At 37.4% G+C, this 22,427-nt stretch overlaps 2 protein-coding genes across 2 annotated transcripts; one reads left to right on the forward strand and one right to left on the reverse strand.

Moving 5' to 3' along the window:
• The first annotated feature begins 3,454 nt into the window (after positions 1 to 3,454).
• LOC137725341 (lysine-specific demethylase JMJ28-like) lies at positions 3,455 to 9,717 on the forward strand. Its single transcript, XM_088693703.1, has 13 exons — positions 3,455 to 4,518; positions 4,598 to 4,746; positions 5,164 to 5,269; positions 5,362 to 5,494; positions 5,583 to 5,646; positions 5,744 to 6,494; positions 6,703 to 7,032; positions 7,451 to 7,981; positions 8,066 to 8,138; positions 8,217 to 8,302; positions 8,485 to 8,604; positions 8,685 to 8,990; positions 9,254 to 9,717. The coding sequence occupies exons 1-12, from the start codon at positions 3,847 to 3,849 to the stop codon at positions 8,754 to 8,756; spliced, it is 3,087 nt and encodes a 1,028-aa protein (XP_088549829.1). The 5' UTR covers positions 3,455 to 3,846; the 3' UTR covers positions 8,757 to 8,990; positions 9,254 to 9,717.
• Positions 9,718 to 10,433: 716 nt separating this feature from the next.
• LOC137725342 (uncharacterized) lies at positions 10,434 to 14,392 on the reverse strand. Its single transcript, XM_068463993.2, has 5 exons — positions 13,886 to 14,392; positions 12,257 to 13,595; positions 11,487 to 11,756; positions 11,007 to 11,162; positions 10,434 to 10,825 (listed from the first exon to the last, which is right to left on the reverse strand). Exons 1-5 carry the CDS (start codon positions 13,891 to 13,893, stop codon positions 10,706 to 10,708), a joined length of 1,893 nt encoding a protein of 630 aa, XP_068320094.2. The 5' UTR covers positions 13,894 to 14,392; the 3' UTR covers positions 10,434 to 10,705.
• Positions 14,393 to 22,427: the final 8,035 nt, after the last annotated feature.

The following is a 22,427-nucleotide window of genomic DNA, read 5'->3' on the forward strand; positions in this document are numbered from 1 at the left end:
CATGCATCCTTCATCCGTATATATTTGTGCTGGCTGGGATAGTGCTATATTGATGCATAAGATGCTCATTTTTTGAGTTCCTTGGTCTGGATCGTTGCAATTAATTCTTATATATATGTACAGAAACAAGGATTAGTTGATATCATTAGTCACTTAAGCTTGTAATTTATGAAACTTTGTAAATGAAATATTAGGGCTTTAGAGAGGCTGGGGTGCCTCCAACACCGTGTCTGTGATTGTGTACATTTGCTCATCATTTTCCAATGGGTGTGATGCTAACATTCATCTTCTAACTATCATACAAAGAGAAACGACTTCCGCACTCTCATTTCTCCCTCTTTTTCTAGCGTTTGAATTGAACAAATTAAAATAGAATTAAGGCATATTAAAAAAAGAAAATAAAAAAGAGAAGCAGTGCAAAAATAGAAAACGAGAGTTTGAAAATAGTTGCACTATAAGAATACGGAATCTGGTTTGGAATTTAGGGTCGTTGCCATGTAATTTCAAAGAATATGTTTTGCCCTATATATAACTGGTAGGTAGGATTTGGAAATATGCATCTGAGTTTCAAAGTTGGACCTTCCCATTAATTATGCGAATTATGCTATACGCATAATAATTTTTTAAATTAAATTTATAAACTATATGATGTGTCACTAGTAAAAAAATACGTTAATCAACATTCAAGTAATAATTCAATCATTAACAACCGCGTCATTTGGTTTACAAAATTTGGTTTTAAAAGTTCGCTCCATAGCATTGACCTTTACATGCAAAACCTAATCTCTCTTAATAAAATCACCTAACAATCATGATGATTTCAAGAAAATAACAGATCTCGAGAGAGGGGTTTGGGGTTAATTTAGGTGGAGATGTAGTGTAGTACAGTACCCTAGTCAGCAGTACAAATCTGGAGCAGCAATAGTTTTGAGCTGGTAGTACAAGGTCAAGAGATGGAACGTGACTTTGTGTACTGCATCTTCAAATTGCTAGTTGCTACAGCCAATTATATAAAGGAAAAGACTAGTCTCAAAGGAGGCATCAATTGTATGTTACATATGGAGCTCAGATCAATCATGCATTTGATCAGGAAGTTCAGCACTGGACGAACCAGATTGAAGAAACATCATTGAGTGCAGCGTTGATGAAAGTCCGTATTCCTTACGAATCTTCTTCATTAGGCATCGGAAACTTTCGTCAGCGCTGCACCCAATTATGTTTCTATCCATTTTGGCAAAGTGCTCATCTATTATTTCAATTTTCAACAATATTATGGCAACTAGGTCTTGATCTTCAACGCTTGGGAGGCTAGTAAGTCCTGGAAATGCTGTGGAAAAATCTCTAGTACGTAATATATGTATGTATATGTTTGTGTGTGTATAATATTATATATATATATATATATATAATTTTGTTCAACGCTTGATCTTCAATTAGCCTGCAGGCTTTTCTGAGATTGGAAATGTTTTTCATTTCTCTCCTCAATCAGCAAAATGCTAAATTATTTTGTTCTTAATTTCTTTGAATTTGACTTTTAAGGAGAGAGTAGGAAATTAGGGATTGACTACTGTTATAATATATTTATGACTATTTGGTCTATATATTCAATTTTTTCATTGGAGCAAAGCATGAACGCTTTGACTTTTTCTGAGTTTTTTTTTTTTGTGTGTTCTTTCAGCCTCCCAATTATTTGGGGGAAAATGAGGAGTACCAATTTTGTAAGCACTTCCTAATTTGGTAAAATAATGACGTTTACAACGGAATATATTTGATTTTTTATTTTTATTTTTATATTTTCCAAAGAGTAGTGCTACATACACCAAACTAGCACAAGCCTAAAGCGGAGACATTAACCAATGTTAGCCTTTAGGAAAATTTGGAGCAGCCAAAGTCTAGCTGGTACTACAAATCCCGGTTGGTTTTCAGTCAGAAATTGTCGAAAAATGCCGGTTCCGGTGAAATGGGAACAGCCCAAAATTGGATGGACCATGTTGAACTTAGTTTGATGGATCTTCAAAACGCAAAACAGCAAAAGCTAGCATTGGAGGGGTCTTTAGGAACCACAAGGCAGAATTCTTGCTAGGGTTTGCTGAAGCCATTGGAGAAGCCAACAGCACCATTGCTGAGTTGGTAGCCCTAAAAAGAGGCCTCGAGTTGGTGTTAGAAAATGGATTTCGAGGCGTGTAGCTTGAAGGAAATGCCAAGGGATTGCTTGATATTATTGTGAAGAAAAAGAAGGAAAGATTATAGATGTGCAGAAGTTCAAAGGCTAGACGCGGATAAATTTGCTCAAATTGGACATCAGCTAGAGGAGCCTAGGATTTGGTGGAACATTACACCTGATGAACTTGTAGCCATTGTGCATGAAGATGCAGAAGGCAAGATTATCATCCGCAGATGATGACGCATAGAGATCAATTCTTCATTTATATAATGTTGACGTGACGAAAAACATATTTACTAGTTATATCATCGTAATTGTCTGAATCTCAAGACGATGATCGAACCAATTGTGAATATTACTTCACACAAATTTATATATCAATTTGCATTTTTCAAATGAAAGAAAAAAAGATAATTTAATTAAGTCGTTATTCTGTTCTAAATTAGGTTTAAATGACCTATATAATTAACTAGAAAGCTATATACAGGATGCTACTTGGAAATAGCAATATCTTGGAAATGGTACATTGCAGGCTTTCTTTTCTTTGTTATCAACTATAATTCTTCCAAATGACCATAAAAGTGAGTAAAAAGAGAGCTACGATGCAAAGCTGCAATTTTTTTTTTTTTTGTTTTTTGACAATGATACTCTAAATTGCCTTTTGGAAGGTTGCATAAAATGTGAGCTACGATGTGATACGGAAATATGACACGACACGACATAGAATTACGAGAGAATACTACTGTGTCCGTGCATTGTAAAAAAAGAGCAACCCATAAGTACAAAAAACGAGAACACAGTACCTTAATAAACTGATTTAATCCACATTTATATGCAAAGCTGGTTCATAACTTAAATTTTGAACTAGCAATTAACTGAGATATACGTACCCAGTATGTTTTATTAATCATGTTGTTGTTTCTCATGATTGCTCATGAAAGTGAAGAAGTTTACATGCTGCACAGTATCATGTCAGAGAAGGCAAAACCAGAAAACGATTTCAATAAGCAGAGAATCGGTTGCATCAATCAAAACTGCGTAAAAACTACCAAAAATTTGCAAATACAAAATGTAATGAGACTCAAACAACAACAACGAAACTTTATCTCATTAAGCGAGGTTGGCTCTGTTCTAGAACATTATCGCTTTCGATTTCACATTAAATTTTCCATCATCTCCAAATACTTGTAATGTGAGATTCAGAAAATAAAATAAAAAGAATTTGCACCCAAATTTACTAACTGTCACCGAACCAGCTTCATATCAAACCAAATTCACACTAATAACAGTAATAAAAAATAAGAAGTAAAAATCTTTTTCGAAAATATGATGATCCAGTGCAGCAGCAGAATTGCAGGGTTGGAATTGAGAGTCCTGTGATTGGTGCCATATTCATTTGAATCATGATTTCTTGAATCTGACCAGATTCAAGATTTTCGAGACCAAATTGGACTCCTTCTTCCCCTCTAATTACGGAATCTGCCCCTGTAAACTCAATCTTTCAGATTAAGCTCCATCTGTTTCTCCCAATAAATACAAAACCAAATAAAATCCGCAGAACCCTAAAAGTTAATCCCTTTCCTTTCTCAAAAGCCCCTGGCTTTGTCTCTCTTTTTCTTAGACGGGAGCGTTTTCCCGAGAAAATTCGATATTTTCTGGGAAAATCAGATCAATTTTGTGGAATGGGCGAGGAGGGTGCGCTGCCGGACCATCTGCGGTGCAGCCGGACCGACGGCCGGCAATGGCGGTGCAAGCGGAGGGTCATGGACGACATGAAGCTCTGCGAGATTCACTATCTGCAAGGCCGTCACCGTCAGTTCAGAGAGAAAGTCCCGGAGTCACTCAAACTCCAGAGGACGCCCAAAACCGCGGGGAAGAAAGATCAAAACTGCAGCGGAAACGGTGGCGGAGTCAAAATTAGGGCACGTAAAGTGGAGAATTTGGTGAAGCTGCTGAAGCGGAAGCGATCCGACGAGGCGGTGAAGAATTGCAAGAAGAAGAAGAGGAAGGTGAAGTTGAAGAAGAGCGAGTTGAATTTGGAGCTCATACGGATGGTGCTGAGGCGGGAGGTCGAGAAGCGGAACCAGACGACGACGAAGAAGAAGGTTGTGGAGGAGAGTGAGGAGGATGATGACGACGACGATGACGGCGGTGGTGGTCTCACCAGAGACTTGCCTAATGGCCGAATGGCAATCTCTTCGTCTTCGTCGCAGTCGCCGAGGCTTCGTTCCGGCAATGCAGGTTCCAATTCGTCTTCTGATGGGAAGGTCGGGGCTGATTTGAACCCGGTTACAATTCGGCGGCGGTGCTTTCGGTCCAAAAACATCGAGCCAATGCCTGCTGGCACATTGCAGGTGAGCTGAATGACTGAAAGAAACAATTTTGATCATATGGTTTTTTAGTGGTTTTTGAAATTCTATTATTTTCGTTTAGTTTCTGCCATATAACGTGGGGAAGTTGAGGAAGGGGAAGAGGAAAAAGTGCCATTGGTGTCGAAAAAGCGGGAGCGGTGTTTCTTCCGGTCTAATTAAGTGTTCGAGTTGCCAGAAGCACTTCTTTTGCTTGAATTGCATCAAAGAAAGGTTTGTTCTGTGTTTTTTCATTTCTTTTTCAGTTACCTCGTCAAATGGATTCGGTTGTCATCAGTTAAAATACTGGCCTTGAATACTGAAATGTACCATTTCACCACTATCTTTCGTTTGGACCGAGAGAATGAATTTTTTAATAAAACTTTATAAAGAACTTGAATTGCCGTCACACGAGAGAATTCACCCTTGTCTGCGTACTCAGAAGCCATGCTTGTGTAGAATATTCTGCATCCTACACGATGAAAAAGTTAGTAGAGACTCAGAGAGAATCAAATTCTCTCGGCCCAAGGTGATTGGTAGAAATAGACCACATTGAAATAATATCCTTATGCCCTTCAGCTGTATGCTATGGTTCATCTCCTTGTTATATCTGACAGGGCTTGATGAATCTTGGTTCTTAAAACAATTTAGGTACTTTGATACACAAGATGAAGTCAAAATGGCATGCCCAGTTTGTCGAGGAACTTGCCCTTGTAAGGAATGTTCTGAAAATCAAACAAAAGACGCTGAAAGTAAGGTCTGACATTAAAGTTAGCTCATTTGTGAACTTGGTTGTGCTTCGTATGAAGTTGGATGCTAACGATTCAAACCATGCACTCTTTTTTTCAGGATTATTTGGGGGTTAAGAATAAAGTTGAAGTAATACTACAGTTCCATTACCTGATCTGTATGCTTCTTCCTGTGTTAAAACAAATAAACCAAGATCAGAAAGTTGAGCTAGAAGCAGAGGCAAAAATGAGAGGTAGTGTGTAAGTCTACTCAGAATGTTGCTCTTTGCGCCAACTTTGTGGTCATAACTGGAAAAAACTATTTTTTCTTTGTAATACCAGGGGAAAAGCTATCTGAAGTTCATATCAAGCAGGCTGAATATAGCTGCAATGAACAACACTACTGGTATGTTCTATAATTCTGCAATGTTTTAACAGTTTGATTGAAATTTATGTAATGTTCTTGCATTGATTCCCTGGTGCATCATTGACTTTTGGAACAGCAATAAATGCAAAGCTTCGATAGTGGATCTCCATAGAAGCTGCCCAAATTGTTCCTATAACCTCTGTCTAAGTTGTTGTCAAGATCTGTTAAGTGGGAGCCTTTTTGGTGGTATAAACACATCTCTCCTAAAGCACTCCAACAAAAAGAAAACTTGCGTCTCTGGTAAGAAGCAACTTGTAAAGAAGCCAATAACCGCCCATAACCAAAGTGTCCATAGTTTGTACCTTTCTTCTTCTGCATCAGTACCTAGCTTGAAAGCTTGTGATGCTGTTAATGGTATATCTTGCCCGGCTAAGGAGTTTGGAGGTTGTGGTGACAGCCTCCTTGATTTGAGATGTGTTTTTCCGTTAAGTTGGATCAAAGATCTAGAAGTAAGTGCAGAAGAAATAGTTTGCAGCTATGAATTTCCAGAAACTGCTGACATGTCTTTGTGCTGCCCACTATGTTTGGGCGTGGACCAGAAAGTTGATGGGCTTCAACAGTTGCAAGAAGCTTCTGTGAGAGAGAACTCAAACGATAACTACTTATTCTACCCCACGCCTGTGAACACAAATGGTGATAATGTTGAGCACTTTCAGAAACACTGGAGTAAAGGTCACCCTGTAATAGTGCGTGACGTACTTCAAGCTACATCAGATTTGAGTTGGGATCCAGTGTCCATGTTCTGCACTTATCTTGAGAGGAGCATTGCTAGATATGAAAACAACACAAATTCACATGAAGCTATCCACTGCTTGGATTGGTGCGAGGTCAGTGAAGTTGTACTGTTGATAGAATTGTTCTCTTTTAATTCACGATTGTCTACACCTAATCCCATTCTCAATTTTAGCCCTTACAAAGAAAATTGATTGTGTTCTCTCTGCATCTTTATCGCCTTATCTCTAAAGTTTCCAAGTACACATAATTATCCTACCATCCGGCCTTCTTTCTTTTAAAAGAAAAAATATAATATGGCAGGTGGAACTTGGAATCAGGCAGTATTTCATGGGTTCGTTGAGGGGGCAGGCCCAGAGAAATGTATGGAATGAGACACTGAAGTTGAAGGGTTGGCTTTCTTCGCAGTTGTTTCAGGAACAGTTTCCAGCTCATTATGCTGAAATAATACGAGCTCTACCACTTCAAGAATACATGAATCCCATGTCTGGTCTTTTAAATCTTGCTGCAAGGATCCCACAAGAAATCCCAAAACCCGATCTAGGTCCATGTGTTTATATATCATATGGCTGCACTGAGCAACTTGTACAAGCTAATGCAGTGATAAAGCTATGTTATGACTCATACGATGTGGTATGCCTTGTAATTATCCCTTTTACTTTGCTGTCAACTGATTTCTTGTTTCTTTTGATGTTGTGCTGCAATGACAAAATTAGGAACCATATCAAATCAATTGTTGAAGAAACTGTAACTACTTTCTGTGCATATTATTTGAATTTATAGATTGATACCTAAGAAGTCTCACCACACCTGAACAACTTCACCAAGCATTAATCTAAATCTTGGTCAATGAAATTTTAATTTTTAAACTTGCTTAGTACAAATTTAGGTGGAAGAACATGGAGAAACCCATAAGCTGTTTGCTAAAGCTTCACGTTTTTTATTTTTTGTTAAAGATTAGTTTTGCTTCGGTAACAATGTAAATGTAACATATATATTTTCAAGTCTTGGTGTTCCATTTCATTTATTTTGTTGATTCTTTTTACCCCAGGTTAACATTTTGGCACATGCATCAGATGTCCCTATCTCTGATGAACAAGTTTCTAAAATAAGAAAGTTACTGAAAAAGCACAAGGCTCAAAATCAGAGGGAGGTTTCTAGGGTTGCTTCTGAACAATCTGTGGCAAAAAAAGTCAATGGAGAACCAGTATTATATGGTGAAACCATGAAAGAAGCAGGGCTACATAATGTGATTGGAGAGGAGATGCATTTACGCAAAAGAATTGCTAGAGAGGCTTGCTTCTCCACTCATGAAGCATGCGCAGATGCTGAAGGATCTGATTCTGATTCTGATTCTGAAGCCACATTAAGTAGCTCTGGGATGCTTCATGATGCTGAAACATCTAAAGATACAAAGTGTGAGGTTCTGCTCGACAGCTGCAATAGCTATGAAAAGCAAACCTTGGACGAGTGTTGTGGTGCCCAATGGGATGTTTTTCGCAGACAAGATGTTCCAAAACTTACAGAATATCTCAGAAGGCACTCTAATGAATTCACTCGTAAATTTGACTTTCATAAGCATGTAAGCCCAAAACCTGTAGCTACTGTATTTGAGTAGATCAGGTTAAACTCTTATCTTACTTTTTGATGTCCACACTTACCGCAGGTTGTTCACCCCATCCTTGATCAGAGTTTCTTTCTAGACTCGAGTCACAAATTAAGGCTCAAGGAGGAATTTAGTAAGTGTAATTCGTGTCATTTCCATCATTGGTTGAATTATGAATAACTGAAGTTAACGCGCCACTCGTTGTCACCAGAAATTGAGCCTTGGACTTTCGAGCAACACATTGGAGAAGCTGTTATCATCCCTGCTGGATGCCCATATCAGATTAGGAATTCCAAGGTGTGTAACACTGTTATGATCTAGCATTTAGAAAACCTTTTGAATCTTTTGTATTTTACTACTTTTGAGTTTTTGGAATGATTACCAAAAATTTGTACAGGACTTGCACTTGTTATGCTGATAAGTTTATTCTTTCCGCCAATTGTCACAATATTGTACATTCTGTTTCTTTTGACATACAGTCTTGTGTACATGTGGTGCTGGACTTTGTATCACCTGAAAATGTTGCCGAGTGCATCCAGTTGACTGATGAAGTCCGTCTACTTCCAGCAGACCATAAAGCAAAAGTTGACAAGCTAGAGGTGAACTTTTATCGATCTTTGTACCAATGTCATATTTTCTCCATAATATGCATAAAACTTGATCAGTGATAGAAATGCAGGTGAAGAGAATGGCCCTTTATAGTATTAGTTCAGCAATCAAAGAAATACGTGAGCTTACTTGTGCAATGTAAGTACCCCTGCTGAGGAAGACATTTATCTCCTCTGCGCTTCCCACATTTAGCACCTGCAGAATTTTCAGAAAAAGGGAAAGAAAAATGGAGATTCTTCCTTGGACATGTCACGATGTTGCATGAAAGTTGGGATTTTAAACGATTGTCCAGTATCCACTGCCTGTTAGTAAATGCTGCGTTGCTCATGCTCTAGGTGCCCAAATTGTTGGACTCTATCCATACTCCCAATTAAAGGTATATAACTCATACTTTCCTATTAAATCATACTGCTATCATTGCCTGGTATAGGGAATGACGATGCATGTGTTGTGTGTGTGTCTGTAAACCTTTGCTCAGCCGCTCATTCTCTCCGTTCTTAAACATTTCATGGTGCTCTAGTGTTCTAGCAAAGTTTGCAAACTTTTACACTGCTCTTTAGAAAATATAGTTATCTGTTTTGTTCACTGCCATGAAGAATACTGTAGGAATGTCTTAGCACTTACCATGTTCCCTTACAGGTAATGGCTAGATGATCACGGCTATATCTTCTAGGAACATCTGGAAACTGCGTCAGCTGTAGTTTGTGAAGAGACTGCCTTGATTCGTTTAGATTCTATTGTATAGAGAAGTGTATATACATTCTTCGTTTGTTGCGGTCTTGACAAAAGGAGCGAAGTGTTACCGTTCCCTCCTAGCAGAGAGAATAAGAAATAGAAGGAATGGGAGCATTGATCTTACTTCAGATGGGAAATGTTTCTCGAAGCCCTACTTCATCTGATTATATGCTGGTACAATTCCATTTCATGTAAAAACACGACATATAACCGTGATGTTTTCCTATTGTTTTAGGGGCATAGAACATTTGAGTCCGAGTCGCTGCTGAATGCTTTTCGGATGGCACAAGAACTAGCTACCCAAAACTAACCTTTTTTAGCGTAGGTATTGCAACTTTTTTTTGAAATAATGTACACAAGTTTTAATATCCTCGTCTTGTTGTTGGCTAATATTGGATTGCTGATCGATTCCAGATCTTTTTATTGTTTCTTTCCCTAAAAAAGAAACCAGCTGGTGGCCTAACCACGACACTTCACTTTTTCAAGGAACTCACAGAGGTATTTCAGCCTCGCTCTGGCTACCATCGTCTGCTTGCCCCTGGCATATCTGATCTTTTTAGTTTGATTAGCAAATTTGCGAGCGGAAATTGGCAGGCATTAATTTCTTTTGAGAGAAAAGAGTAGATTTTGGTTTTGAGCGGATGCTCGCTCCAGTTGAAAGCGTTGGTTTTCGTCCGCTTAGATCACCTGCATCCTTCCACCTTCCCACTGCAACACAGAGATATGAGAAATGCTAAGAAGACTCAAAAGCAGGAGTCTCCATGGACTTCCTGCTTCCTCATGTTTTTTGCATAATATTTTATAATGTTAGTACAAGAATTAACATGAGACTGTGAGGTGTCAGAGTCAATGGAGAGTCAATTTAAGAGTCTCCTTTGCATTTCTCTATAGATTTTAGCCAACAACATGCTCGTAAATTCCTGTATTTTCTGGGTCGATCGAGAGGAGAGTAACTTCAACTCTTGTAATGTCATAGAAAGAAAGAGAAAATGATAACTGGTGTCAATAAGTTTTTATACAAAGAACAAATGTGTAAAAATTAATAAAATTGGAAGCTGTACAGGAAGGAAACGTAGTACTAAGATTGAAAGAATGGTTCTTCACTTTATTTCTTTTCTTTTCCCTCTACTGTTTTTGCTTGGTGTTTCTCAGGCTGCAAAAAGGGGAAACGCTTTTCTGCGATTACAAGCTACACAAAGGATTCAACCTTCAAAATTCTACTGCAATTTATCAACAAAATAAATTTGAATGAAATTAAAGATCAAAGCAGTCGCGTCCATTCTCTTGGGACGGGTGTATTTCGGGTTTTAGAACTGTCAAAATTGTTTTGTAATTGTACCACTGACAAAGACCACCTTATGGAGCCATTAGTCCCTCAATTGTGTAAGAAAGGGACTTTGCCCAGTCAGCTTTGAGAAGTAGCGTTTGCAATGTGTCCATCACGTTGTATGCAGGATCGAGTTTCCGCTGCCATCCCTGCAAAACACAATTGGTGAGATATGTAGAGCAGTTATTCACGAGCAACTGCCTCTAAGCAAGTTAATTTTACCGATGAGATCACTCAAATAATGATTACAGAATGTAACAACAGGTTTCATTTCATAAGAGAATAGCGATGCTTCAGCTGTGGTGGATATATAAAGGAAAACGAAATTACCTCAAGAACCAAAGTTGTTACCATGACAGTACAGACATTTCCATCAACATTGACTCTATGACGCCTAACTTTCTCCAGTAACTGCTGCATACACTCAGCAGGATGGACCAGATCACCTTCTGGAGTTCCCCAGAAAGCGAACGACTCCTCCACTTCCTGTTAGAACAATAGTAGATTTGAGGGAAACTTGTAACACAAGCATATCAAGTTCGTAATAACATTTAAGAACTGCATTTTTCTACAACCTTAACACACGAATAAACGAAACAAGGAGTGAAATAGTACACATATCACATCTTGCAACTGTGCTTAATAGAATTCACACTTCCAAGACAAGAAATTAATACCAGGAAAGTTTGATTCAACAAGATTTCTAAACATGAAATTAATAAACTTCCAAGTTCCAATTGAAAAATCAAATCATGCAACCTTATCAAAATCATTCCTACGAATAAATAAAAAGTTGCCTGACAATTTTACCTCAATGAAAGCCTTTGGGTTAGGGCATTTCTGTTGCTTAGATAGTCTGAGGGTGCACTCAGCAGCAGTGCGCCCATCACGAAGAGCAACCGCCTTGAAAAATTCCACTAAATTTACTCTATCATGTTTAGAGAGTTCAGCAGTCATGCCTACATCAAGGAAAATGACATGAGGCTTTGATTTGAAGAGTCTATTCCTAGAAGACTTGTTCTTAGGCACCCGGACAAGGATATTTCCAGGATGCATGTCTGCATGAATAAAGTTGTCCACCTGAAAGAAGAAATTCTGATAACTTAGAACGTACTGAAAAGTACCAAAGACCAGAACATCTGAGTTCTCACTAACAATCAAACCACAACAAATCAAGCTTATAACCAAGTATACTCTCTCTCTCTCTCTCTCTCTCTCTCTCTCAACCTACTTGACCACTTTAGAGGGGAGATGTTGGAAGACATACCAACAAAGAAAAAACAATCAACCATGTTCCAATATGCTAAACAAAAAACAAAATAAAAAGTTACACAGTGCATAATAGCAAGCTAGCCTCAGAGATAGTAGCCGCTTCCCCTGTAGTCATCTGCTCGTTCATGCATATGAAAACTATACCTTTTTTATTTTATTTTTAAGTATCTGACAATCTTTAGCTATATCAAACAGCAGAAATCACTAATTTAACATACAACAAGGTGCGCATGAGGTTTAAACACAATGAAATCACCATAGCTAAAGCAGAAATACATTGCAAGAAACATCAAGGGTGTGAATGCTACCAGGAGCATCTTCAAAAGTGCATGTGTCCCGATGTGAGCAAGTGCAGATTTAATCCGTTCATGCCCTTCAAGATCATCAACATAGTGTGACACACATTCCCCTTGTTCATAAGTTTCCACCAGAACAGCAGGATGCACAAGTGGATACAAAGGCTTCGGGAAAGAGACATCCTTCCATCTACGGAAATTATAAATAAAGCGGCTCAAATGGGCAGCTTCCCTTGCAAGGTCAACTTGAGACATCATAAAAACTGCAAACTGCTGCACACTTTCATCCAATCTCCACCACTTTAAGGCAGGAATGAACTTTGAAATTTTTGCGACCAGATTGATTATAACAAAATCTCTCCTAATTGATTCACCAACACCAGGGTGTCTAACCTTTACTGCAACTACTATGGGCTTCGCCCGTTGACCAGGGTACCTAAATCTTAAAGTAGCTCGATGCACTTGAGCAATACTTCCAGATGCTACTGGTTTCTCCTCAAAATTGTCAAAAATCTCAGGCAGCTTGCGGCCAAACGCTCGTTCAATAGTTTTCTTTGTGTAGGCAAAGCTATGTTCAGGAGCTTTGGTGTGAAGCTCAGAGAGCTTGGTGCATAGATCTCTCGGGAAGAGATCAGGCCGTGTAGCTGCCCATTGACCCCATTTGATGAAAGCTGGACCTGCCAATTCCAATGTTCGGAGAACAACATGAAGCCACAACTTCCTAAACTCAGGTCCAAAGCAGTCAGCAAATGCAGCCATCACTATGCTGGGTGTGAACAAGATTCCTAAGGTAACTGCTCTTAATACCAAGATTGTACCTTCTAAAACTGCAAATGCTAATGAGGTCATAAAAGCGTGTCCATCCTGTGCACGCATGTACAAAGTATTTGATGGTGGGTGGTATTCCGTTTCTGCCAAAGACCTTTGTGACCATGCTAGCTTCCCACTTGTGAAGGCAAAAATACCAGGAAGCAACAGGTTAGAGCGGGTTACAGCCAAGCTGAAAGCTTGTGCAAAATTATTTATATGCGAGAATCCACGACCACTATAGGAAAACCTTTCAGAGAGCCTTTTCCAAACAAGTTGGGCACGGTGTCTCACTGCACTCCTTGCGGGAATGACACCAAAACTCCTGGAACAATTACTTCGGTAAAAATTCTTCGTATTATTGTACAATGAAAATGAGGCATTCCCTCTTGTAGGAAATGTATAGTCCCTGTATAATCTGTATTGGGGAAGGCGGAGGCTAACTCCAACAATTGTCCCATACTTGTCCGCTTCCGGCCAACTCTGTTTCGGGCTATTAACAACCGTATTCGCAACTTTCCTAAAACTTCTAAACGTCAAAAATCTGCATTCCAAATACCAAACCCAAATAAAATCAGCATACTAACATTCCAATTCACAAACATATCAATAAATCGCTTCATTACTCAGGAAAAATAAGCAGTCCATTCCCATTTGCAACATTGATTCATACATTCAAAGGAACAGAGAAAATGATGAACCAGCACCCAATTTTCCAATGTTTCTACACAAATCAAAGGCAATTGCTTTCTCATCACGGAAAGAAATCGTCACAAAAACCCAAACCATAGCTGAAACAAAAAGCAGAGAAAACAGAGAGGAAGGGCGACCGACCTCGACATGGCGATCGGAACGGAGGGAAACTGGAAGAGGCTAAAGTGCGCTGATGGAGAAGCAGGAGGAGGTATAAGGTTGCTTTAACCAGCATCTTTTTCTCATGGGACTCGAGCCTTTAGGCAGCGTCCTTGTTCATGCTCGACAAGCTTTCGACTTTTCGTGGGGAATAGGTCGGTGAGATTTAGGGTTTCGGACAACGTATACAAGCAGCAGTCGGATCAAAGCGTTTTGGCTTGGAGGAGGTGGAGGAAGAAGAAGAAGAGGGCGGATGGTTAATTGGGTCGTTGTTGGGCCCGGTATCGTGGGCCTCACGCAATGTTACCTTTCCGAGCTGCCGACCTTTTGGGATATTTTGTCACTTTTAATAATTATTTTATCACCCGAAGATGTGGGAAAGAGTCTTAATTCATGTAATAATTATTTATTTAATCTACGCTAAAAAAAAAGAGACTCGAAATCTAAAGGATTCGATGTCTGGATGTACAAATATATGAATTATAAGATATTTTTATAACAATATAAGGATAAGGTTAAAACATAAAACAATAAATAACATGTACAAATATTAAATCGAGGTATGTATTCTGTGATAACTCTCAACAATCTTCCATCTATTTTTGTGCCCTTAGTTGGCTTAGTATTTCCGGTAATTGTAATAGCTTCTTTATCTCTTTATGTTTAAAAAAAAAAACAAGATTTTTGAGATACAACAAGAACAAATCTTTAAAATAAAAAATTAATAATAAAATTTATCCTTTAAAATTGCAAATCCGTATGTTCATAAACGTTTTTATTGAAAATATTTTATAAGAATCATATCAATTTTTCAAATAAAGATATAGGTGCTTGTTTTATTAAGAAACAAGGTACTTCGACTTTAAACATGATTTATGAAAGTAACGAAATGTTTTTTCAAAAAAGTATTACGACTCATAAATGCTTTTAAGTTTTTATTATCAAATACAATCAGAAGTGTTTAACTTGACGTAAAACGTACTAAATAAATTAGATGTGGATTCGATACGATTAAAAAGTAAAACCCGTTCAGAAAAAACGAAGGGCAGAGATTAAATGATATGCGTGTTCGGCTCATAGCCTCGAAAGTGTTGCCTACGTAGCAGATGGAAGTCCACAAACAGCGATATAAAATAAATCTTAATAAAATTAATAACAATGTCTATGGAAGTCACAGGTCTCCGTACTTGTTAGCTTATATCATAATAATGTTTTGTTGGGGGGTGGGGGGTTGGTGTTATTTAAAACTAAAAATTATATTAGTGAGAAAAAATGCGTTGAAGGCATGATTGAAATTTTGTTGCTTTCGCTTGCGGTAACTGTAGCGGCGCTCAATGTCGGTGCTAAGGGAGTTGGAGGGGATAGGGTTGTGCTGGTGGAGTGTAGAAGTGAAGGTGAAGTTGGACCGGAGCTTGGGGTGACAGTAGCTAAAAAACCTTTAATTTATTTAATTGTTAAATTTGAGGGTATTCGTATCTATTTAAGTGAAATTTTGGATATATTTGAAAGTTTTTATAAAAGTGACATGACATTTTTGAAATTAAAAGTTAATTTTTGGCTATATTTGATAAATACTCAAAGTTGCTGGTTGGAGAGTAAACTAAGAATTTACACCTTGTGTCGTTCAAATACAATGGTTGGGGATGTTTGTGGAGAACACCCAATCATTTCATTTGAACAACATCGGGTATAAGTTAGTGGAACGAAGGATTCAATGAACAAACACGCGATTTTGAATGGAAGGATGTCTTGCAAGCATTAGAAATGCCGAATCTGTAATTTATCCAACAGAATCGAATTCGTCGGTCTTACTAGCTATGGTCGAAGGAGCATAATGGATATACATACACCAGCACCCATCAAGCAAAATCACTCTCACAGAGGAACATTTGGAAAGATACGGAATATATATGTAATTTGAAGCCCAAGGTTTAAATACCTATAAAAAGCCTAATTAGCCCAACAATGCAAAAAGGGAAAAAGGGATACAAAATTGTTCAACATTTTGTACTCCACAATAACAAACACTATGAATTGAGCAACCACCACAAGGTGATCCAGTGATTGTAGATGAATTTTAAGTTCGTATTTCGCATAGCATGTCCTAGGTTCGATTCCTGGTGCTAGTAAATCTCACAATGGTAACTAGGGTAAGGTACAATGCATCTGTGAGTCTTCTTGAACCCTAAAAAAGTGAACTACAATAGCAAAACTATCAGCTGATCACCTCTTAAAAAAAAAACACTATCGATTGCAACATCATAGTATTTTCTTCCTCATTTCATCCTAAATAATCCGACATAAAGATGTTCTAAAAAACTTTGATACCTTGAGCATACTGTTTGGGTTTATCAAATTGACTGAAGTCATATCATAACTATAAATGATCTATAAACCTACCTCTTTGATAAAAGAAAAGTTTGCTACGTTACATATCTTGCCACCAAACTGTAGAGACACACATCAATCAAAACAAACAAAATTTTAGTTAGCGGAAACTTTGATAACTTAAGCATCCTATTTGGGTCAAGTCATGTCTTAATCCATCGTTCTTCTAGTATCCGTTTGATGGCCCCTAAAGTTTGAACGCTTTAAAAAAAAATTGAAAAATAAAAACAAAATAATTATCAAATGACTCCTAAATAAATGAATGATCGAGCTAATGGTTTCGTCACATGCAACTAGATAGTTTGGATTGCATTCCCCCTCCCCCCAAGGTTAGGACCTCGTCCCCTCCCCCTCCCAAACACACACACCAAAAATATAAAAATGGAAGGTTAGGACGTCGTAATCTACCAATCTGCAACCGGCATTGACACTTGACCATTGAGAAACGAAGTTAATATAATATATTTCACCATTAAAAAAGAGATGAAGCTTCTCCTTTTGTTTATTAGGGTTCATGTGTGAACCCAGGCTCAATGCATCACCATCCTACACCTTAACTTGAAAGCCGCTTGAATTAAAAAAAGAGATGAAGCTTTCTGCTTGCGTCTATCAGGGTTCAATGTGAACCAAGGCTCAATAAAATCAACATCCTACACCTTAACTTGAAAACGGCTTGAATTCTGACCAATTCAAATAATATTAGGAACCATATATATAATTAAAAGGCAGCCTTATGGTTGGATGACCTTCGTTTTCTCTCATATGATCCTTCGCGAAGGCCTTGCTAGCTTTTGCCAAAATTGGTGACGACAATGCATATAAGATACAATTAGGGGGCGTTTGTTTGCCCTCACTAAGTTGGACTGGACTGGACTGGACTAGCTATTAGTCCAATACTGTGTTTGTTCCATGTTGGGACTAACATTAATGAGACTAAAGGGGACTAGCATGGACAAAACCCTTCACTAAGAGGTCTTAGCGAGACCCCCCAATAACCATGGGACTAGCTAAGACTATCCTCTCTTTCTCGTCCTCGTCATGCTCAACGACCACTCTCGATAGACTCCTTGTCATCTCCGGTCACCTAGATCAATCATTAACTTTCTGACTCTCTTTCAGATCCATTTCACAACCAACTTTCATACAAAATATACCAAATTGAAGCTGGGAGTGACAAGATTACGATTTTACCTGAATCGAGGCCAAAATGTGGTTGAATGTGGCTAGAAAATGGCCTGGAAGTCTCAGCCTTTTTGGGCTTCTTCAAATCCATGACAAATTCGAGCATTCAAAGCTAAGATCTCGGTCCAGGGATGGTGATGAATTTTTTGGCGATGCTAACTTCATCCAATTTAACGAGGAAATGGTAAGAAAAAATGAAGAAAAAGATAAGATCATAATAAAATATTAATAATTTATATATTAAATGATATAATATTATAATTTGTTATTATCCAGCTTCTTAGTCCAATACTGCACCAAACGCTTCACTAAGTTAGTCCAGTTTAGTCTAGTCTAAGCCAGTCCAGCTTAGTCCTTGAAGCTAATCCAGTCCGAGATAGTCCGGCGCAACAAACGCCCCCTTAGGGTTTAAGGGGGAAAAGAACATCAAACGTACAAAGGGAAGCTTTATCGAGAAAAAAAAAATTGCTCCTAGTCAAGGGGTTAAATCATAGAAAAACTAATAAAAAAAATTTGAAAATTTTGATTTTTAACGATAAAGACAAAATAAAAAGTAAAATAAATAATACCATGATTAACTTTTTAGTGTAAAAATATGATTTTTCGTTAAAGTGAACAGTACCAGAAAATTCCCCTGATAGGGGGACCCCTTCTCTCTCTCTTTAAAATCAGAGCCTGAAATCTATAAACCTGCAAAACAAGAAAATAGGAAAGCAAGGACCGCTGACAGAGGGGGTTCATGCCACACCAAGGCTGAGGAATTACAATCCCATGATAGCAAAAGCTATCTTCACCTACATTCTCTTCTCGGTAAATGTTAGATCACCTTGTTCCTCTTTGACCTCTTTGTACACAATGATTTACTTATTTGGCATGAATTTGTGAGATGACTATTGTTGCTTTCACATTGCATATTATATACAGAGTATAATTGGCTAAACCTTTTATAATTTTAAAGAAAAACTAATGAAAATAACTTGAAAATTTTGAGTTTTAACGATAAGGACAAAATAAAGGGTAAAGTAAATAGTACCAGAATTGACTTTTTAGTGTTAAAATAAACAATACTAATAACTTTTCGTTAAAGTTGTCTAATTTTAATCCAAATCCGAATATTTGAATTTCTTTGATTACATCGGTTTCCGTCCTATCATTACTTGGTCTACATATCAAGTCACACATATTCCAAAGTTCCAAACCCTAATGTCAAGACACTCACACTCATCCACAAATGTTTTAATTCTTAATTAAATTGATAAGGATCGTAGATTGCTCAGTGAAATGAATTGACAATGGCTTCTTGCTAAGTCGCTGACATTGATGGATGTTAATTAATATTTAAAACAAAAAAGATTGAATTTCCCTCCAACTATATCCCAAAGCTCTCTTAATTTGACTGAAATAGTCTTGTATCTATGTAGCATTAATTCGATTATGACGAGAAGATGTGATATATGTTCCAAAACCCAAATTTCATCATCCCGCCGAAAGGCACATGATGAAGAAGAAAACTTCCATAGACATTTTGAATGTCATTGTGCAATTACTCCACTTGCATAATTTTATTGCAAGTCTCAAATGTAGGTGAACATTTTGCGTATAGGAGAAATCCTAAAATGTATGTTGAAAATTATATTTTTCATGCCACTAAGATTTTGAAGTTTGAACATATTGGAGAAAGTTGCCTTCAGAATTTGACAACTTCCTATTGTGAAAAGCGAAAACTCATAGTTTTTTTAGTGGTGATTTGATGGACACAGAGATTATAATTATTATGTTAAAATTTGCATCTATAGCTGCAACAGAAACTCTACATGTCTACGCCTTCAAAAGACAACTCATTCATTGTCAAAGATGCCATCACACCTCAATGGAAAATATGTCACGTAGACAAGACCCCTTTTCTTTTTTTTTTCTTTTTTTCCCCCTTTTGGAAAAGAGGACAGCCGGTGTTTCATCAGAGCAGTTCATTGGTAGATGTATCCTTTCTGAGTAGTCAAAAGATTTATAAGGATATTTTAATCTTTTTTTAATTATTATCATGTGATTTACTAACGTAAAAAATTAAGCATAAAACGTCTTATGTAGACTTATTCTCAACATGCATGATTTCAATCTTTGTGCAAATTTTATCCGTCAAAGTGTATAATTAGTGCATTGTCAATTTTTCATCTCAACAAGGTTCGAGTTCAAAAGAAAACTCAGGTGCTGAAAGACATGCCCCACTTTAGGAGTTTGCTTATTCAAAAGGTTCGAAGGGCTTTTTCTTTGGGCGGTCGAGGTGAAAGTGAGAGATATGGAAAAGGGTCTCTCTGACTCTATCCATTGGTCAAAGACCAGCCGGATTGCACCTTGTATTCTACAAATGATTTATACAGAGTAATTTTATATATAAACTTTTTGAAAATTTAGTTTTACATATCAGACAAGTTGGAGACACGTGTCAGTTTGGCAGCTCATACATCATAATCAGCTGCCTAATTTGCCTTGACGTCTAAATGATGCACGGCTTACATGCATGAAGGGGTTAAATCCCTTTTACTTCCCGGTTGTTGGATAAAATGAATTGAAAATGATCAAATGACAATAATTAATAAGAAATATGAGAAAAGTAAAAAGAGATGTGGTAATACGTCATCCTTAACCTAATTGAGATTCAATAATTATGAGATCCATAATTAATCGTCTAATAAGGTGATTTCGCTTCAGCCTCTCCATCAGCAGTCTCTGCCTTTAGATTGAAGAACCTCTGGATTTCATTGTAGATGCTTTACTTGCGGATTGTATAACCGAGCAATGATTGCTCTTCTTTTGTACTTTTTTCCCTATCAATGAAATCTTCTACCGCTTTGACTTTAAAAAAATAAAAAATAAAAAAGGGTTCAGGAATTCGGTTGAGAAAATATTTCGAATTCGTATATGAATGGTCAGTAACTATAATTATGCCACAAGGTAATTTCTCTGCACGTATGCACATTTGTGTTTGTGTCAAAGTGTCAATGCCTTGGGGAGGAAGAACTGAAGCTAAAGTATTAAGGTTTACTGAATTTACGTAACTTGAAGTCTTGGACAATTGTATAATTAATTAGTACCAAGGGCTTCGAGAGTCTTGTAAACCTTTTACTCCCTTTCATTTCATTTTATACTCTCTTTGGATTAACTTGTAAGAGAGTCCATGCCATGCAAGTCTCGGACACAAGTCATGCATCAAATGATAAAACCAGTGGAGACAAATGATTTGGTGAAAAATGTGTATAATCTCCCTCTCATCTATATGAAACAACAGTTTTGATGAATTTTTAAGTATGACAATCACACCGCCACGTCAGTTGACTAATCCAAATTTTATCGTATTAATCGATGACATAATTGATATTTCACAAACCTAAAGTATATAATATTGATAAATAAAAACATAATTAAATACATAATGTGAGTACATTCGAAAAAATATGGTATCAAGGTTACACCAAAGAAAAAAAGAAAGGGTGTGGTCATCTCATTAAGGCTAAACCAAGATTAAAAGTGAATCATGCATGGTGATCATGAGCTGTCCATTGCTTCTGGGAAAATTATTGCATGACAAAAGTCCCCAACATATTATTGTCAATGGAAATTTGATGTCGATATCTGAATTTTGGACAGTCAAATTTCCAAACTGTTTGAAGTATAAAATGCACATGGAAAGAACAGCAAAGTGACCCCACTTAAGCTAATCAATAATTAATAATCATCAGCCCCCGAAATCCTTATTGAAATTATTTTATAGTAGAAACAAATTTGTAGTCAAAAGCCTCACCACCATACGCTTTCCTTGTTGTTCTTCTTCCACCTTCCGCCACTGCCCACAACGCCCACACTACCACTTCATAGGTTGTAAACTTTTAACTTGATAGGACCACTGATTTATCCAACCGGGGTCAACCGAACCGGTCCAACCCCAAGCTCATTTATGGGACCCACCTCTGCATTATCGAGTCCACGTGTCCTAGATGCTGACGCAGTTAATATTAGATCGTAATGTTGACACTGCATGCACCACAGCAGCTAGCATACAGATATCATACAGCAATTCTGCATAGCATGGAGATGGACATCAGATAAAAGATGACAAAACCGGCACAAGAACCACGACATGATTTTTCAATAAAGCTAGGGTTTCCCCTTACGTGGTCCCCGTAACGTAATAACACTCACCGCTCAGAGGACGACACGTACTTTTCCCGTTTTGTCAAACTCGCATATTTCTATAACCTCATGCAAACTATTACTTTATTAGCACGTCAAAACGACACTCCGCCATACAGGTGGCCCAGACAGGTGTCGATCTCACGTATTCCGTCTGATCCCTCCGGCCTTGTCGCCGGAACCTTGGACTCACTGTCGGGAACCAAGAAACCAAATCATTGAGCTTTTGTTTCTCTTTGATCATTGTTACTGCGTGCAAGTTTCCCTTTTTGCCTTTCCTGAGTTTCCTCTTATAGCTAGATGTAAATAATATATGTTTTTGTGCCTCCATTTTTAATATATTTGTTAATTTGTGCGAAAGGTTTTTCAGTATGCGTAGAATATGGGTATGTCATTATACAATTGAAAATATTTGAAAAAAAAAATTATTTAATTGTATAATAATATTTGATATTACACTTTGTATTTCAGAAACACTGAAAAATCTTCATTTGTGCAAGGAAAAGAAGAAGAAAAGTTGTTTTGCTGCGACATATTTATTAAAATGTCATGCTTCTTGTGAGTCTACCAACTATTATGTACTAATTAATTGATTAATTATAATCAACGGCCAGATGAAAAGATCCTATTCGATTATTGTATGTATTTGGTTTTAGTCTTCGTTGATAAACAAGCATCAATTTGTCCAAGTATTTGACGTGAATTTAGAATAAAATAAGCATATTACCAAAAATATAAAATAATACTTGATAAGATAAACTACTAA

Source organism: Pyrus communis, chromosome 5 (genome assembly GCF_041283825.1).
Source record: "Pyrus communis isolate YQ-2024b chromosome 5, ASM4128382v1, whole genome shotgun sequence".
Lineage (NCBI taxonomy): Eukaryota > Viridiplantae > Streptophyta > Magnoliopsida > Rosales > Rosaceae > Pyrus > Pyrus communis.

Bases quoted from the DNA above. Each gene is read 5' to 3' on its own strand.
- LOC137725341 (XM_088693703.1), top strand. From the start codon at position 3,847: ATGGGCGAGGAGGGTGCGCTGCCGGACCATCTGCGGTGCAGCCGGACC. The intron at 4,519-4,597 runs GTGAGCTGAATG...ATTTTCGTTTAG, and splicing joins TGCCTGCTGGCACATTGCAG to TTTCTGCCATATAACGTGGG. The intron at 5,647-5,743 runs GTATGTTCTATA...CTTTTGGAACAG, and splicing joins TGCAATGAACAACACTACTG to CAATAAATGCAAAGCTTCGA.
- LOC137725342 (XM_068463993.2), bottom strand. The intron at 11,163-11,486 runs GTAAAATTGTCA...TTGTTCTAACAG, and splicing joins ACCCAAAGGCTTTCATTGAG to GAAGTGGAGGAGTCGTTCGC. The intron at 10,826-11,006 runs GTAATTTCGTTT...TGTGTTTTGCAG, and splicing joins TAACAACTTTGGTTCTTGAG to GGATGGCAGCGGAAACTCGA.